Source organism: Ambystoma mexicanum, chromosome 8, assembly GCF_040938575.1.
Source record: "Ambystoma mexicanum isolate Mex_15411 chromosome 8, UKY_AmexF1_1, whole genome shotgun sequence".
Lineage (NCBI taxonomy): Eukaryota > Metazoa > Chordata > Amphibia > Caudata > Ambystomatidae > Ambystoma > Ambystoma mexicanum.
The window spans coordinates 1,052,685,636-1,052,705,197 of record NC_090929.1 but is presented as its reverse complement, the minus strand read 5'-3'; the positions used below and the strand labels follow the sequence as shown (position 1 = coordinate 1,052,705,197).

The 19,562-nt window shown below is 45.5% G+C and overlaps 1 protein-coding gene across 1 annotated transcript in view; it reads left to right on the top strand.

The window, feature by feature from the left end:
- Positions 1–13,649, top strand: part of ZCCHC24 (zinc finger CCHC-type containing 24) — a 328,915-nt gene extending 315,266 nt beyond the window's left edge. Inside the window, exon 4 of the mRNA XM_069611026.1 lies at positions 5,453–13,649. Coding sequence (XP_069467127.1) covers positions 5,453–5,566 — 114 coding nt within the window. The 3' untranslated portion in view covers positions 5,567–13,649. The remainder of the gene's footprint in view (positions 1–5,452) is intronic.
- Positions 13,650–19,562: the final 5,913 nt, after the last annotated feature.

Genomic DNA, 19,562 nt, shown 5'->3' with positions numbered 1-19,562 from the left:
GTGGAGGTGCATTGCTTCTGAGGATAAAGTGATGGAGGTGCATCCCATCAGAGGATAAGGTGGTGGAGGTTCATAGCATCTGAGGATAAGGTGGTGGAGTTGCATAAGGTGGTGGAGGTGCATCGCATCAGAGGATAAGGTGGTGGAGGTGCATAGCATTTGTGGATAAGGTGGTGGAGGTGCATTGCATCTGAGGATAAGGTGGTGGAGGTGCATCGCATTCCAATCCGAAGACCAAGAAAGATCAGCAGGACTTCCTTTCATTAGTCTGCCATTGTAGGAGATTAATTCCATATGCCTCCATTTCGGCGGGCCCTTTGATGGACCAACTGAAAGGAAACACGCCAAACCAACTTCAGTAGATTGCCGAAATAAAAGAGGATTTCTGGTAGATTGAAGCACTCCCTTTGCCAAGCATCCCCCCTCATCATGTAACATCATTTAAACATACATTTATATTACAAACCCATGCTTCATTGATGGTCTTGGAGGTAGACCTCTTCCAGGATCTTAATGGGGTACAGCATTACGCTTTTCATCAAATATTCAGCCCTAGAACCAGAACGTCCTGTCGTCATTCAGGCTGGGGAAGCTGTAATGACTACCTAACCGGAAGTGTATTCATGCTAATGTCAGCCACTGCTCCCTTGTATGCCTAGCCTGAAGCAAAGGGACCAATGCCCGGACTAGGCAACTGTTTCTGCTCCCAAAACTTGCTCCTTTACTATACTCTACTGGGGGGCGTTGGGCTGTAACAATGTCCTCTGTTAACCCCTCATGGTGTCTGTGTGTGGTTGTTACTCAGCGGTTGTTCCCTTCCCACCCCCCTTTTTATTTGTTTTATTTTTTTTAACCCTTTTTTTTACTCATGAAACCAAAAAAAACATGTAAATTAAAATTAAAAAAGAACACATTCAATATTTTTTTTCCGGCCAAATGTTTTCGACATTATTGTCATTCGAAAAAATGCATTCGACATATTAACTGGATACCCAGCGGGCGAGCAGTCCCCACGACTTAACACATGGCACGGGGCCTGGGGTGATGTGGGGAGGATCCTCTAGTCTCCCCCACAGTGGTGGGGGAGGGTTGGGGGTTGGTAGGGGACTGCTAACACTACTGCCCCTTTAAAGAATCCGACTCAAATTTCATATCAACATCCAGAGTCCCTGGTAAACCAGGACCTTTTGTATTTGTCCCAGTTGGATATTCCTGTAAGGATTACCAAGAATCCAGGGTTGGCATGGTGGCCACTCCTGCAGTAAAGGAGCAGCAGGCCTTGGGGTGCCCCCGCCCTTAGGAAGAAGCTACTACTGCCCCCACTATTCCCGCTGAACGGATGTTCCATACACGAATCATCCTTTATGTCAGCGGCACAGCTCATGAGTAATGTGCCAGCTTCTCACATAAGGCTAAAAGGCCCTGTGCACGCTCGAGCCCCACAGCAGAGCCAACCTATCATTCCCAATAAACTGAGTAGCATGAAATGGAGTAATGATAGCATCTGCGATTAGCGCTTGGAAGCAGGAGGAATGCAGCATGAGTGATATACAAGAATACTGATTCTTCTTTTTAATCGAGAACATCCGTGTCCCTTACTAGCATTATTTTGGGACCCATTGATTAGAAACGCAGCTGTGCTAGAATGTGCCCACCTCTTCTACTCGTCCACTCAAGGGCCTGGATCATATCTCGCCTCTCTCCGCTCTCTTTCTCTCTCTCCCATCACTTTCCATAGGAGCTTAGGTGTAGCCCTGGCACTCCATAGAAAGTTCTCCCTTGTCCGACCACATTGTTCTTTTGCCAATGTTGTCCTCGGAACACTACATGAGACTCTTGTTAAGGCTACAACAGCAACGTATAGAGTGGCAACATAACTTGCTCTGTTCTGTGGGTTAAACCCGTCCATATGGACCGCGAAATACTCCTCTGTGCCACAATGCTTTTCCAGAATCTTCAGAGCGCGTGTGGTCATCTAATAAGATTCAAGTTCCACCGCCTGTGTGACACTTACTCTGTCTTCTTCTTGCTGATAGATTTTATCTATCAGCGGTGATTTCTGGATACTGAGGCTTGAGCCTCATTACTCCATCTTCTCGGGTTTACTATGTTGTCTTGGGTTAGGAATCTTCTTGGTCTGTGTGGACTTGTCACCGTAGGGCCATGCGACACCTAATTCATCATGCCCCTTCTTGACATGTTCCCAGGGTCGGACTAGGGCAAAAAATTGTCTCGGGCACCAATGAAAAAATAGCCCCCAGATGCAAGTGGCTATTCATTCCTTTTGTGCTAGACAGCTTGAATAGTACCCAAGGGGGAGTGTTTGGATAAAATGTGATGCAAATTGAGCAATTTAAAGAATATTTATTCAGCAACAATGGTCAAAACTAGTAGCTGCATGGTGAAGTAACTCATTAAAATGGCCCACATTGGCCAAAAAAATAGCCCAATTTTACCCACAAAACTGGTCCACACTGGCATTTTTTGTGTTTTTGATTCGGGCATTGCCCTCTTGCTCTATAGGCCAGTCCGAGCCTGCATGTTCCCTAGATTTTGCAGTGCCACCAAGGTATGTTTTGACACGTGGGGTTCAGTGAAGCCAAGTGCAGGTTTTCGGGCTCGCATACAATTCTCTCCATTACTCCATTTCGTGTCCTCTGCAAACAGGAACTACATGGTACTGTCGCTTGTGACTCTCTGGAATGCCGCCATTGATATGAGTGGCCCTTTCCACTGTGCAATGTGGCACACCACAGTTCAACTCCATCTCGCCAGAAAGGACTGTTTTTTTCAGCACAGCTTGTCTCTGGCTGCGTAGCCAGTGCTTTAACAATTCCACTGCTCTCAAAGTAAGTTTTCTGTGAGCAGGAACGTCAACGACGACCATGATGAAATCTAAGGGCTGAGAGGATAGCCCTGGGGCAATGTGTTTGTCTTGAAAGCAAGGCAAGACAGAGCAGCACACGTTCGAATCGTGGACCCCTTTAAGCGTGTTATAAAAGGTTAAGTAGACCACATCCAATACTCTCACTTTGATCAAAATCCAGAATCATCCCTGTACACAAACCTATTTAGTTTGCCAGGCATGGCTGTGCTTTGGTGCATCCATGCTGTTCCTGAGCCTGTAACATTGTGACTTCAAGAGCACAACGAACCGCACAAACTTCACTACACCGCAACAATAAAACAAACCACACATAGCTTCGCACAACAGCACACAATGGCTACCGACCGGAAAGAACCCCCAAGCTCAGCGAACGGTGTTAACCGAACTAAAGCTGCCAACAGCACATTACTGTTATCTTGCATTTATCCCGCTCGTTCCCACTAACTAACCCCTCAATCCCTTTCCTTTTCAGATCCGCCAGAGCGCCAGGGGACCACTCCGGTGGTGATAGTGCTCGGTACACATATCCTTTAACATTAACATAGTACACTAGTCTTTCTTTGATACCTCTGCTAGTTTCCACAACACCTTGCTCAAACATCCTATCTGTTGTTGGAGGCTCCGTCCTGATGAGCAGCTGACAGGTTGATGTTGTGTAAAACTTGATGTGCTCTTAGGCCATAGTAAACATGATCCGGCTTAATTCACATAACATGTCTAATAGAATTAAAACATATGGATAGGGTGACCAGGCAATATACATAGAAGTAAGACTACAGTAAAAAACAAACAGGACTCTTATAAAACTGTAGTCCTACTTCCATGTTGCTGTCCTGTTACGGGGTGTGTTCACAGGCACACTCTTCTCATTGGAGGAGAGCGGCTACGGAGGAGAAGGCATAGCTCTCAACTCACCCGCTTTTGGTGGGTGTCACCCGCCTTGCAAGCAGCTAAATCACCCGCAAAGTCCCTCATACGCCCATTCACCTCTATGGGCTCTCACGCACCAAAAAGAAAATCTGGTGTTTTCACCCGCCTTGGTGACACAAAAGGTTGGGAGCGATGAGAAAGGGGAGAAAATGGGGGCATGAAAAGCATTCCCACAAACAGGAAAAGCAGCGCCTGGGCCAACTTTGGCACTTTGTAAACGGTTCCTGGCAAAAACAGAGACCGTAGCCATCCGTCCATCCAATCCCGGGACGGGGTTTTAAAACCCTAATCATTCTAGGGACCAAGGGCGAAATACCTGGAAGGTCCCGGCAAAACTGGGACACCTGGTCACCCTACATAAGGATGAGTTTCAGTAGTGAGCAATGTTTTTGTTAACATTGTGTTGTACTACATTCTTTTACAGCGAAGTGAGGTATATTAATGATTTTTTGCAATTTTCTTTTATGTTTTATGCATAACCAGTGTTTTTAGTTACACTATTTTATGCTTTTAAAATGTTTTATGGATAATGCATCTGATCTTTTTTTTTAAATAAATGATGCATAATCGAGGGACACTGCAAGCCACAAGACAGACCATAGGCTAGGGGGACTGGATATGTACAGGAGGAGTGGCCTCTGTGCAGTGCTGCTGCTCAAGGGGAGGGTGCAGAGTTACTGTGCATTCTGTTCTTTGTCTTTGATACTTTGCACATCTGCCGCTTGGTGGTGCTAAGGAGCTGCACGTTGCCTGTCAGTGGCAAATTGTGAGTGACCCCACCCAGAGAGGCAGGCATCCAGGCCGTGGTCTGTCGGGTGAAAAAGGAAAGGTGGGGCAACGAGAATGGGAAAGGGGCAGAGTGGAAAAGAAAACGTACAGACGTAAGGAGGGGTGAGAAGTGGAGGGGTGGGGGGGCTTGTACGCTCAGAAGTTGAAGCTTCCGGGCACATTTACAGGAGTGGACGGCAGTGGCATTCCCAGCAACTAATTATACGTATTTGCATGGGTTCTGGCGTTACCATCCCAGATTTTCTTTGTTGTTTACGACACCTCCTGCTCAGTCCCTCAAAAGTGAATCACTTTTCATTATTTTCAAATGGATATTGTCATTGTACGTCTTTGTCAATTCTCAAAACAAAGAAAGAGGACGAGTGCACTCTTCTAAGTGCTCATTTGATCATGTATGTTGTCTGGTTCGCTGGAGGCCTGCGCCTTCAGTGACCTGCCTGTAGGTGCGACCACTGGCATTAATACGAACCCTGTGCCTCGAGCCCGAAGTGCAGTTGCTTGTGCAGAGCCCTAACAAAATGTGGATTATCTGTATTGGGGGTGGGGGAGTCAGGTTTTAATTAAGAAGTCTAATATCGTTTGCCTTTAACGCAAAAAGTGACAGACAAATAATTGGCGTTGGCCAGTGAAGTTCTGCCTATAACACCACGTGGTTGTTTGGTGAGTGAGAATAAAGCTGTGAGGGACACAGTGACTGTGTTCGGAGATGCGGACCATCTAGCCAGTGTGGAGGAGCTGTGGTCGTCCCAGTTATTTGCATCACAAATCGTTTGCATGGCATAATGCGTCGCATGGGTAGTTCATTGGTGGCCTCTGCTGATTCCTATTCTTGCGTTCCTTCCACAGAGACCCCTGGAAAAACCGGACGGCCTGGATGTTTCAGACCAGAGCAAGGAGCATCCCCAGCATCTGTGTGAGAAGTGCAAAGTTCTGGGTTACTACTGCCGCCGGGTTCAGTAAGGGAAGCTGCCCTCTCCGGCCTGCCTTCCACAGGAGATTCTAGAATCATCCAGGACACGCAGCAGCGGACAACCTGCAGCAGCCGGTGCCGGGATCTGAACCCTGCCAACGTTACCCACCTGCAACCTAATAATATGCCTTATCACTAGAGTGTAACACACTGCCTATGTATGTGTATAACTGCAAGATATATTATTTAAGAAGTATGAGGGTCTCTGTCTCTCACTCTAGCGAGAGACTGTGTTACCATTACAGTGTTACTGACGGTGCTGCTGCCGCGCCCGCTGCGCGCTGTCGGTGGTCTTGTTTACACGGTTCCTACACTCTAGCTACGTGAAGTTTAGTGATTTTATTATGAGTTTTTCGTCAAAAGGCCCGTGTGTATATTTTTCGGACTCTTATCGTTTATTAGGCCACTAAATTGTTACTGTGAATACTGGGGGACATGGTGGGATTTGAATTGTTCCTTCTCCCTGCAATCCCTAATTTTGAGACTAGACACATTTATTTATAAGCTCTTTTTTGCAGAAAGCCACTTTCTGGAATGTTTTGTGTTTGTGTCTGATCTGTGTGTGTGTGTGTGTGTGTGTGTGTGTGTGTCCAAGTGTGGGTGTGTGTTGTGTGTTGTGTGTTCTGTTTACGACCTGTAAATGGGGATTTTCTATAAAGGATGGCTGAGTTCAAGTCTTCTCCAGGGTTCTGGTTTAAGGGCATGGTCACCCCTACCACAGGCCTTATTTTAGTATGGGATACTTTCACAGCTAGCCAACGTTTCTGTGACTGGTCAGGTGATTTCCAAAATGGATTTGGGGGTTAATTCACATATGCCATTGCCCCGGCCCCCTACCCCCAGGGCTTAAGCAAGTGAATGATTCTGCAGTTTATCAATAGCCCATGCCCGCTTCCTGGGTGCACACTTGTATTACCATTGGAACTCTCCCATTCCATGGCTGCCTCCTCTCAAAGGCTCCCGCCGTACACTGGGTGTGCCACCATTTTCTTCTCTCCAGATGTTTTTTCAGAAAGTGTGAGAGAAGTCAATGGCAGACATCATGGTGGCCAAGATATCCGATGTTCCAAGGATGTGCTCTCTTTCTGTCTAACAGGTTCCATTTGAGATCCGGAAAATCATGAAATTTATTTAAACTGGTGATCTCATTTTTTGGTTTGGTGAACACAGTGGTGTTGCTAAGTCTAGAAAGATTCGGGACTCGGGGCTAGGTAGTCTTTTGGTTGTAACCCATGAGCTTCTATCCCCGGCTACAACCAAAAGACTAGTCCCCACCCCAGGCTTCCCCTAGAGATGCCTCTGCGCGGTACAACATCATCTTAGCTGGCCTATGTAATGCTGTGCTCTTTGTGACATTGCAATAAAAGGAAATTAACCTAAAGGAAATGACAATACTTCTCCGGTTTTACGCCTTTTGCACTGTCTGCTGGTTGCCCAACATATCGAATTCAAGGCGCTCTGCATTGTGCATCGTGCTCTTCACGACCAGGGGCGGAGTACCTTCGTGTTAAATTCTCACGCTATCTTCCAAAGCGCTCCCTGAGGTCTGAGTCGGCTGGCCTGCTTTTTGTGCTACCTTACCGCCGCTCCCGTATCGGGGGACGTGCCTTTTCTATTGCAGCGACGCAGCTATGGAACAATCTGCCCGTGACATCGAAAAAAACAGCCAACCATCTGGCCTTTAGGAAGGCTCTTAAAACGTATCTCTTTTATTTTTAGGGACTGATAGTTGATGTCTCAGTTTTTCAGGGTCTCTGTCCTCTTCCTCTCCAGCGCCATGATGCTTCTGGACGACCGTGCGCTATATAAGAAATCTTAACATAACATAACACGGGCAGGAGAGGACTTGTGTGGTTCTTGGAGACGTCACTATTGGGTACGATACAAACCACATGGGAGTTTCGATGCAGAATGGTAGATTGAGTCCTGCCTCGTAGCTTGACCCCCGCACCCTCCACTACCTGTTTCATGACCAGGTGATTGGTTCGCTGATTACATGTAGGCGATCAGTGCCCTCGGCCAGAGCTGCAGGGGCAAATCCTAGTAAAAATGGCAACATTTACATTGAGTTCCGCTCTTCTAAGCTGACAATGTGGCACAACTGCTGCTGCCCTTGATGAGTCTGAATATATAAAACAAGAGGAAGAGCGTCTTCATTAAGTTCGATTCTTTTAATGAGCCTAGGTATTGTTTCATTCATATTCAAATAATGTTCTAGTTGGGGAATGCTGCATTGATACTGAAAAAGTTTCATACTATAGCGGTAAAATCAATAGATAGGGAGCGTGGACTGGTTCAAATGCAGGCGGTATGCGTCTTCACGCTCCCGCCCCGTGCCATGGCCATGGTTATGCTATCATGGTTGTATGTCTGGGCGGATTGTGATTAGAGGTTAGGGGGAATTCCTTTAAGCCCCATATTGCTGCTGACCACAGACTATTGATTAACAGCCTTAGTGCACCGATTAATGGTTCAAACCCCCACAGATATTGCAAGCTATTATGGTTAGACACAGGTTGTTTGGAAAACAATACAGTGTCTGTGTTGAAGTCTAGCGTAGGTTAGATCCTCAGCGTTATAATTTTTGGGGTCTTATTTTGGTACGCACCCAACTCCCTGTGGTTATTTCACTGCATTTGGAGAAGGACTATTTGACTGCATTTTTCGTGGCATTTTTTAGAACGTCATTAAAAATGCAGTGTGATGTCCCTGATGCATTATATTACTTTCTGCACCAACATTAAAAAGTTTTGGGATGTGAGCAGCCATTTGTAAGGGTCTTCGTCAATGAATGTACAAATCCTTACTCATCGGTCATCTTCAATGGATCAATACATGATTTCTTTAGGAAATCGCGGGCAGCTAACTCGATAACCCAGTTCATGACCATTTTAGATTTTTAGATGGGACACAGAGAGGACTAGGTAGAGTGGCAGAAGATGGATAAGTCTTTGGACCCTTCGCTGTTGGTTTCTTGATGGCGTGTTCAATCGTTTACCGCTGCGCATGTGGGTCTACTTACAGGGATGTCCAACTCCAGGCCTCGAGGGTCGGATCCATGACGGGTTTTCAGGATACCCCTCGTTAATATTCATGAGATACGTTTGCATACAAAGATTCTAAATGTATGCACATTTTTCCTCATGAACATTAATGGGGCATACCCTGAAACCCATCAGGATTCTGAATCTCGAGGCCTGGATTTGGACAACCTAGGTCTAGTAGAAAAGAAGCAGACGAAAGGCCACCAAACAAGATTCTTGGGTGGTGGAAGATGAATATGATTCTGCGACTTGTAGGTGTTACATGGTCATGCTTTGGCTGCCACCTTGATGAAGCAAGGTATGTGGGCGTGGATTAGTGGAGGAGAAGGTGAGAGGTGCAGCTGTATTTCAGCTAAGCAGCATTTCAGTTGAGGCATCGGGCCACCGCCTTCAGAGTGCACACTGGAATGTCTGCTCCTGCTTGTGCTGCATTGAACTGTGGGGCATTGTGGGGCGTCTTGCATGCCGCCCCACAAAGGGATGATGGGCACCATTTAAAATATTGTGTTGCTGCCTTACCGGGATGGCTAACCTACAAAGCATAAATCCGATGTTTTGAATTTTCACCTGTCATCGGTTTGTGGGGCAGCAGGAAGTGGGCTTGGTCTGGGGCCACTTCTACAACAACTCATTTCTAGGCATCTGCCTAAAGCAACACAGGCAAATGGCCGCCAGGAATGCCATTTTGTCCCTAAAAGCATTACATCTGGCTCCATTCTATGGGAGTGGATAGACAGTGTCAAAATAGCACTTTACCTGGAGCTGCATGAATCCATGGGCCGGCTTTAGCTCAGATGTATGCCACATAGAAGTCTTACTGCATGACCAAAGCAGCAAGGCAGAGTTTATGGATGTTGTGTTCACTTGGTCCGTGGAGAGAGGAACCTACTGTTCAATGAAGCAATAGCAAAACGATTGGCAATACCTAAGTAACAGATTTATCTTGTGAGTATCAGACCACACAGAGCTCACAACTCACCTGCATTTCTTTTTGGGTGTTAAATATATCAAATCAAGTTAGTAGTACAGACACGGGTGGTTCCAACAGAAGGTGCAATGACCAGGGAGTGCCAGCTTGGGGCTACAGTTAGCAGATCTAGCCTCTTGCTGGGGGTGGCAATGCCAAAACGCCCCTTTTCCTAGGGCGGTACATTTCCCTGCACCCACACAGGGAACCAAGATACTTACATGTGAACGAGCCCTGTTTACAACGATGACGCTCAACTAGGGGCTGCCATGCTCTTATAGAGTTTTTATGGCGATGGTACCTTGGCTCGGATGAGCTTGGCTGTTCTGATAACAGTATTGAGGACTGAAGCCCGTGTGATGATTCAAGACTCGCCAACCTGGTGTCTGCTCATACGCCCCACAGGATGCTGTTGTGCAATATCCGGGATAAGTCCTCGATTGTGAGAACTCACGAAATGTTATTCGAATCTCTACCCGTAACGAAGAACTAGTATTTTCACTCTTTTCATTTGGTCAAGAAGACCTTGATTGGCCTGACGTATGTTTGGGCACTGCGTGTCGCCATCATCCTAGCAACGAAGTACCTGGTCTTCATCCAGAGTTAGATGGATGCTTAAAGGTGTATTTGATCAGAACAAACACACAAGGTGGGCGCCAATAAAGTCATGGGAAAGTCAATGCAACCGTTTTGCTCATGAAAAAGGTAGTATAGTAGGCGTGTATCTTTCTAGGAGAGGCTGAAGGGGCATCTTGAAATCCAAACCTCTGTAACAATAGTGTCTAGGGTCGTTAAAAAGACCGGAGGCCCCAATGTAAAACGTACCTTTGGGCCACTCTGGCCAGCTCTATGCATGTGTGTGCAGTGTTCCTTAGCAAAATTAAAATCTGTTTGTGAGGTCGTCCACGTGAGCTGCATTTAAAAGGAAGGAGTTTTTAACAGGATACTTACTTGCCATCTGCCTAAAATGCGCCCCTCCTCCACCCCTTCACCTTGACGGTGTTATGAACATCTAAACAAGGTCAACTGTGTACATCGCTGTGCTGATAATGGTTCCATGGGTTAATATCCCCGCAAAAATATTGCCACACAAAAATATCGCCATATTTTTGCACCAATATTAAGGCATGGAACCTGCGGGGGGGGACCCCCGCAACCCCTGTATTATTTTAAAGGGAGCAGGGGACACCCCCGCAACCCCCACTCCCAAAAACTCCAAATATTATCCCCAATAAACCTATCACCTATGGCCGTTCCTGACGACCATATATACGGCGATATTTTTGGTGGGGATAATATTACGTGATACCCTGATAATGTAGTCTCCGTACAAGTTGGTGGTGCTAACCGACAGACAGTCCATGCAAAGACTTCCTCATTTTCAAGCGTTGTTATTCCATCCTAGAGCTATGAACAGGCTTTGGGGAAGCCAGAATAAGTCAACATTCTGTGCCCCAAAAATAATGCAGTAGTGCTGTTTTTACGTCTGCAATCAAAGGCCAAGGTGCCCACGAAGCTCTCTGAACGCCTTATCAAGAGGCAGGAAATACAGAGCACAGCAGAGTATGCAATGGACGCCGGTGTCCTCCTGACAAAATGGCGCCTACTTAGAAGCTGCTGCTCTGCAGTGGCGATGCTTTGCAGGCCGGATTACAGAGGCCAATCACACAATGCTCTTGGGGAGACCCAATGACCCCTTGAAGCAGCAGTCAGTGATCAACGGGGGAGGTGGGCTTATATTCCATAAGTAGTGCCACAGACTGCCAACCACAGAACCAAAATGGAAGCTGCAAGTCGGCCACATCTTTTTGGGCAAGAGCCCTTTTTTACATACTGTTCCAAATGGCTTTCAGACCGTGAAGAAAGAATGTGTGGGGTGTGTGTCTTGGAGTGTGTGTGTTTGCGTGTATGTTTGTCTGTGTTTCAGACAGTGTTTAAAGGGACAATCGCATGACGTTTGTTACTGGATGTATTTACATTCATATTAATGTTTACCCATGTATGAAATATTCTACATTTTTGCTCGCAGATGTGTATTTATCTTCAGTTATACTTGACATAGAGTAACTTTTTCAGTTTAAAAAAAAATAATAATGTATGTGTGTATTTTGGAAAACCTTTCTAGATGTTAAAAGTCCTTTCATTTGAACGGTTACAAATATTTCTTATCGTGCTGAATTATGGTATTCTGATCCGAAAACTCTTTGCAATCATGTGGTTTTTATTCTGTATATATTCGAGGCCGTTTTTTTTTAAAAGGAAAACAAAAACAGGAGTATTGTTTTGCTTTTCAAGAAATGGTGTTTTCGTTATTTTGTTTTTTTTAAGAATGCGGGCAGCCTTCAAAAAGGCCGGTCCCAATCAGAGCTAAGAGTTTTCTCAAGTATTACAAAGTAAAGGGCTTATCCTAAGGAAAATATTTATAAAAAAGGATTTTTTTACAATGCTTTTATCTGTATAAAGTATGCATTAGAACTACAGTGCAAAGGAAATATTGTTCTCCGTGCAGATTGTTATATGAAGGTGGGTTCATATGTCTGATTTGGAGAAAAAAAAACTCACGTCTTTAAAGCCATATGTATTTTTTATGCATTTTCTCTTGGAGGAAGTTTTTGTCAGTATTAAGTAACCAATGTATTAACCGAGTGCTTAGACTTATATTTTAATATATGCTGCTGCAATGCATTATGGGAAATAGTGTTTCATTAGGAAAAGCTGCACTAAGCAGGTTAGGGAACTAAGTTCATTCATTATCACTGTCTGTGCTATGACTTTACATGTCTCCAGGCGGCGGTGGTTATAGGCACTGGCCCTAGTTCTCCCAGCACGGTTCCAGGGAGATCTATTCTGCTCTTTTGTGTGCAGGCCGAGGCGGAAACACAGGTTCCCACAGAAGCAAGAACTTAAATCCATCTAAGCACAAAATGGCAACCAACCACTCTAGAGGATTTATCACATCATTGTTCTTGTGAGGGAATGAGCTTCTTTACCTCCCAACAGAATGTGGCCTCACAAAGGAAAAGTGCCTTCAAAGTGACCTGGTCTTCGAGCCAATCACCCATCTGCCAAATGTTGTACTCCGCTTTCTCTGTTCCCTCCACCATCCCATTTCTCGTCTTCTCCCATTCCACGTTCTCTGTGTGGGACATCGTTCTGCGACCCGACGTGGGATGGTTTGCATGAAGCAGGGAAAGAATCAGAAAATGTGACCGAATCACGGTGCAACCCACATACCCACGAGCCAGGGGCTGCAATCTTGGGCTCTTGAGTTGTTTATGGACTACAACTAACATCAGCCCTTGACAGCAAATTCCATGATGAGGGATCATGGGATTCATAGTCCAAAACATCTGGGGAGCCAGAGGGTGCAGAACCCTGCCATAGCGCAAAGCCTTTGACGGTGGACCATGGCTGCATGGGTGATTGGGAAAAGTGACAATAGACAAGTAAAGGTTTATAAGCTTGTCTATGTGGAATGCATGGTGTGACTAGTGTGTGTGGTTTTGTGTGTTTGAATAGCTACTTTTGACTGTAGTTGTTTTCTGTTTTTTAATGGCTGTTCCTGGCCGCCTCGCAGCAATAGTAACCGGACTAATACAGGAACGGGTCCGAATGTAGTCATTACGAAGATCTGTTATTCTGTAATCTGCCTCGGCGCAGTCACTACAGTGTATAGCCACAGAAAAATAACTCTGCATTAAGCATTACCCCAGTTTACATGTGTGTTGGTGTGATTTATAATCGCTGTTGTCACCAGGTATGGTGGGCACCAGCTCTTAATCGTGTATATTTTATTTCATGGTTTCTTTAACGTATACATATGTTGATGAGAATTGTATGTACAGCTGAAAGTGTGGGCCGATTTGAGGGTCCCACTGGTCAAGCCGATCATCAAGGTGAGTGGCTAGCTGGACTCTTGAAATGCTTTACATTCACGTTTTGGGTTTTTCCATACGTTGGCATTCCCACATGTGCCTTATTTGCTTGGTAGTGTAAAAGAGTTCATATAGAACCATAATATTTTAATGAAAAAATAAATTGTTGCTAAACAAAAGAAAACAAGTCTGTTCTATTTTTTGGATTATTCAATTTCTGTTCCTTCAAGTCTCTCTTCTATACATACACCAACTCCTCCATCCCCTACTTGAACTAGACTGAAAAAAGATGTCCTCATGTAAAAGCTGGCGCCCTGTTCTGCACACATTTGTTTAGACGCTAACCTTTCTGTCTATGGAAGCACCGTATACATCAGGCAAACCATGACCGCCTCATCCACCTTCCTTGTCAGTTCTTACATAATGTGGAGTCTCAGCTTTCCACATCTAACACCACTCTTTAATTATAGAGCAAGGAAGGCAAGTCGTATTGCCTGAAGTCCTATTTCTATTTCTAAATGTCTTTTAACACATGTTTCCCTCTCCCCATTCTTGGGTACAAAGGAACCATTTCCTGACCCCCTCATGCTGTTTTTTGTCGGTCCCACTAGTAGATTTCAATCCACCATTCCCATTAAGACATGAGAGTATGAAATATATTTTTGTATTGTGCTGTAGGCGAGGCTGGCTACCCTATTTGGGGCTCATTTTGAATGAAGCATAATCTAAGAAAAATGCATACACGCCTTGTGTAAGGCTTTTACACACTTCTTTTACGTCACACCTAATTTTCAAGTGTTTGTATATATGATATAAGTCATAACGTGCCTGTACTCAAGCGTTTCTAGGCTCAACTAGACGAGGAGTGGGAAACAGAATGAGGACAAACAACGATCTTACTAGGCCATGTGTTATTCAGATCACTCAAGTGTGCGGAAGAGGGGTGGGGATAAGTGCCAAAGGGTGTGTGGGGTGAAGAGAAGTGCAGGTGGCTCAATAAGGGCTGCCAGAGGGTGACTCATAAGTGCAAAGAGAAGGGACTGCAGGGAGGCTGTTCCCCAGCCGAGGAAAGAGATCTGTCTCCAATTCTCTGCTTGGAGAAGCATCTGACCCTCAGAGAATTTGAGGTGGATGAGCGGAGAGCTCGAGAAGGAAGAGGTTTAGGAAGAGAAGGTTGGAGGTAGTGTGGTTCCAAGCCCCAGAAAGTCTTGTGGACGATGCAAAGGGTGCAATTTGATCCTCACAGCCACTGGGAACCAGTGCAGAGATTTCAGAGCTGGAGAGATATGATCCCTGGGCTTGAGGCCAAGGACAACTCTTGCAGTCCTGTTCTGGATGAGTTGGAAAGGTTGAAGAGTAGAGATAGGCAGATTTAGAAAGAGGCTGTTGCAATACTCCAGCCTGGAGAGGACCAGAGCTCTGGAGACAGTGAGCTTCTGGGGGAAAGTGAGCAAAGGCAGAATATCTCTGAGGGGATGCAGGTGAAGGTGTGACTTCTTAGAGACGTTGGTGAGAAGGAGAGGGTGGAGTCAAAGATGACACCAAGGTTCTTCACCTCACAGGAAGTAGCAGGAAGAGGGCCCAGGGTGGGCACCCAGAGAGAGAGACAGAGGGGAAAGGAGAGAGCAGGTGTCCTGACGGGGAGGATCTCCGTCTTACTGGTATTAAGGCAGATATCATTGGCAGCCCACCATTCCTGAATTGCGACCAGGCAGTCTGGTATGAGAGAAGGAGCAGAGGTGACTGGGGAGCCTGAAGGAGTGTCATTCACATAACACTGAAAGTTAGAACAGAATGTAGCGATGCAATGGGACAGGAGTGCCAGGTAGTTATTGCATAGCCAGGGAAAAAGGATAGACCCCTGGGGAACACCACAAGCAGAGAGAGAGAGAGAGATAGAAGAGAGGAAAGGGGAGTGAAGGGGTGGATCATAACCAGGGACGTAATTCATCAAAATGCCAGCGGTAGTGGAAGTGACATCACACAACCCTTGACCTCTGATGACATCACAGGACTTGATATCTTTTGACCTCACCCCAAAGTGACTTCACAGGAAGCGATCAAACACAACCTTTCATCCCTTGACAAAACAAGAAGTGGCATCACATAGCATTGTTCCAGTACACTCAGAAAAATAGGGTTACAATATCATTGTAATGTGATATACGTTTCATACATGAATGGATCACCATATGTATTGTTAATATCATTGTGTATAGGCCCATATAACCAAATTACTGTGAATACTAGCAGACATCCAAGGCCAAATGATAATGATGTGTTATTATATAGCATTTACACTTAAGCGCTTTATATAGACAAATATACATACAATATCACCAAACCTGTATTGGTGCTCATTTATTAACCTCAGAAAGAGAAAAGGCTGAGTTGGCCTTGCCAGGATTCAAACGTGTAACCTGCAGATCACACACACACACACCACAGTTGCGAGCACTCAACCCACTGAGCTTTCTTACTGGCTATAGCTATCGTTCTGCATATAGTAAAATGAGCAATTACATGTCTGAATGTTCTCAAAGTCACAAAGCAAATTACAGTCTGTAGTGGATACCATTACACCGGTAACTGAGATTTAACTGCAGGCCAGTTCATCTACAGGTTTGGTGCAAAGTTGGCCACATGTCAACCCCGTGTGGATCTACTTTTCAGGCTTCAGAGGTTGTCAAAATACATACCATTGGGAGGGTTCATAACTGTGTATTAAAGAATTTAGAGTAGCGCAGGAAAAACAGCGCACTCACACATCATCACATACTCTGGGCACTGGTTACCTCGTACATGCAAACAAACATCCTGGACATCATGCCAGGTAGATAGGAAAGATAGACACATTACAACAAAGCATTAATTGTAGCACAATGAAATTAAGTACCACTTGATGTGCTATGGTCAAACATTTCTATACTGCACACAAGCTTTTAGGCACAAGAATTTTGTCAAGTGACCGAGGACACCGAGATGGAAAGTCTTGTGATGATCGTAACAGAGACAACGGCAGAAAAAAAAACATGCTATAATTGCAACTTGTGAAAAGCAAAATACATAGTCCGAAATGGAGGCTTATTTTACTCTAAATGCTTTTTGGAAGTTTTTGTCTGCATTGTGAATTTGAGGTGTTAAAGAACAGACTAAATAAGCTACTCACCCCTTATACCATGCCTGAAATCTAGCAATTGTTGTGTAGAATTCCAGAAAGACTAATTATTTGTTATTCCTATTCTTTCTTATTTAGGGTCACTGCTAAAAGTGTTACACTTGTGGAACCCCTGTTTTTTTTTTAAGAGGCCTAAATGAGAAATCCAGCCACTCCAGAAACAAAGAGCCACATGGCACTGGCCACAGCCCAGGACATTCAATACATTTTTTTAAAAAAAATAGTTTTATTTTATTTATTTTTCGCTAGAGGAAGCAAGAGAGACTCCGGAGTAGCAAGGGGGACCTCAGGGCCGCATGATAACGCTGGTGATGTCCAGACATTTATGCAACGGTGGGCCAGCAAAAACCACCGAGCAAGTTTGCCACTACTGTACTGAGTCTGGTGACAGTTTGGGTTCTGGGAGAATGTGGCCTGATTCTGTGGTGAGGGTGATTCAGTGAGAGCTTTAATTGGTGATAGCCGTAACAAACAGGTTGTTGCCAGCTATGCACTGTTTAACAATAGAGCCACATTCCCTGTGAATAGTTCTGCTCTGCATGAGTAATTGAAATTGTAATGATCAGTTATGCAGCCACATTTCTCCATTTGCATGGCCTCAATGTGCTTTGTGGTTGGAATGCCCTCGGGAACCGAAGTCCATGTGTTGGAGATTCTAAGAGTTAAGTTTAAGATGCATGTGCATTTTGCCAGGTTAGGACTTAAGAGGGTTGGCTGGGCCCAGCAAGCAGCCCAAAGTCAGGCATGTGGTGGGTGCCGTTGGTGGATTAGGATAAAGTGCTAGTGCAGGAGATGTGTGCCCAGCTAGACCGAATGTTTTCTGTAGGTTGTCGCTGTATACTAGTGGCAGAGGTGTTAAGGTATGTCAGGAGTTTCAGAGTGGACGGCTCTGCAAGCTGCTAGACTGGATTCTATTGTGCCTGGATGGGGAGCCGTACTTTCTGGCACTTGTCCACAGACATGGTGCGAGTTATACATACCTTAGTCTTGGATGGATTTTCAATCAGTGTCATTTTCTTAGGTCTCTCAGGACGATAGACCGGTCGTTCAAGGGGATCTTCTTAGTGTCTCTCTGTTCCTGCCCCCACAGCTATTAAAGTGCGTTCAATACCCAATAGTCCCGGATGAACTGGTGCATTTCCTCACAACCCCCAGTGCGATCTATGGGTTTAGTGCTCTTTGTGCTTAGGTAAGTCCTTTGATAATTAGATAGGGACCTCCAGCTGGGTGAGCAAATCAGAGCTGTCCCCTGTTCAAACTGATCCTGCTACTGTTCCTATCTCTAGTGGTCCGTCTGAACAAGCATTCTGTCCCTGCATCCAAGGTGCATCAGATTTACCTGCGCTGTTTTGTGACCCGATTGCACAGGTTATAAAAGTTGGTGGTTCAGGCAGGAGCGGGGGAGGGTTCAGAGGGACGGGTGAAGTATGATCGTCTGTGGGGGCCAGGGAGTGGTGGAAGAGAGTGCTGCTACGAACGCTGCCGGCATCCACAGTGGTTAGGGAGCATAGGTGTGAAGTTGGGTCTGGGCCAGTACCTGGGTGCATGGGGCAGAAAGAGAGTGCACGTTTCTCATGATGTGCTGCTGCAAACACTGCCAGCCTCTGCGATGGTTTGGAAAGTGGGTGTTTAATTTGGTCTCGGCCTGTACTTGTGTGTTCGGGCAATAACAGTATAGAGTTGGAGAGCTTCAAGAGGAGGAAGGAAATAGCCAGGTTTTTAGTGCCTTTCTGAAAGCAAGGTGATTGTCAATGCAGCAGATGTGAAGGGGCATAGAGTTCCACATGGTGGGAGCTTGGAGAGAGAAGGAGGATCCACCCAGTATGGTGTAGTTATATTGGGGTATGACTAGGAGAACGGCTGCGCCAGATTGAGTGTCCTGGAGGGTCGGTAGAGTGTTAGTTTGTCTTGGAGGAATTCCAGCCCTGTGTTGTGGATGGCACAGTAAGTAATGCACAAGGCTTTGAAGGTAGTTTGTCAGTGGGGGACTCTCCGTGTGGGGCTTATGTGTTCTCTGGGTGGGAGGCAGATGAGCAGGTGGACTGCAGGATTTTGGACTCTTTGTTGTTTCCTAAGTAGGAACACCTGAGCTCCTGGATAATGGCACTTTGCGTAATCTTAGGCGAGAGAGGATGATGGTAAGGATGGCAGAGATTCAGTGACGGTAGGTGAGGTAGGGGAAGATGCACGTGAGGATGTGTAGGTGGAAGAAACAGGTACTGGATACAGAGTTGATGCAGTGGGAGAGAGATAGATCTGTGTCCAGTGTGCATCCAAGTTTTTTCACCGTGGTGGAGTTTGCCGGAGTGCGGGAGGGGGGTCTAGAGAGTAAGGCCAAGGGATAAATTGGGGAAGGAGTGCAGTTTTTCCACATACTAGGATTTCCGTTTTCCCAGGGTTGAGGATGAGGTGGTTGGTTGTCATCCAGTGGTCGATATCTGAGAAGCATGATGACTGATCTGGATGGTTTGATTTGATTTATTGGTTTGTATTGCGCGCCAGACCCGAGGGTATGAGGGCGCCGGAGCAACAAGGTTATTCACAGCTTGGTTACAGGTTACAAAGCATTACAATAATTACAATGGGACAATAGATGGTTGAATCAGACACGATAAGGCAAGAGTTTACAGATTTACAAATATACACATTTACATAGTTTATTGCGGTGAGGTAGGTTGGGTGGAGTTAGCGGTCATTGTTCTTTAACCATTGTATGTAGTTTTGTCTAAAGTGTGTGTAAGTTTGGGGTGACCTTAGAGAGGGTGGTAGGGAGTTCCAATGTTGGGCTGCTTTCACCTGGAAGCTGTTGCCACCCATTTTGGTGCGTTTGAACCTGGGAACTGTGAGTAGATTAGCGTTGGAGGTTCTAGTAGGTCTGTTGGAGGTGTGTTTACTTATTCTGTTAACTAAGTAACGGGGGCA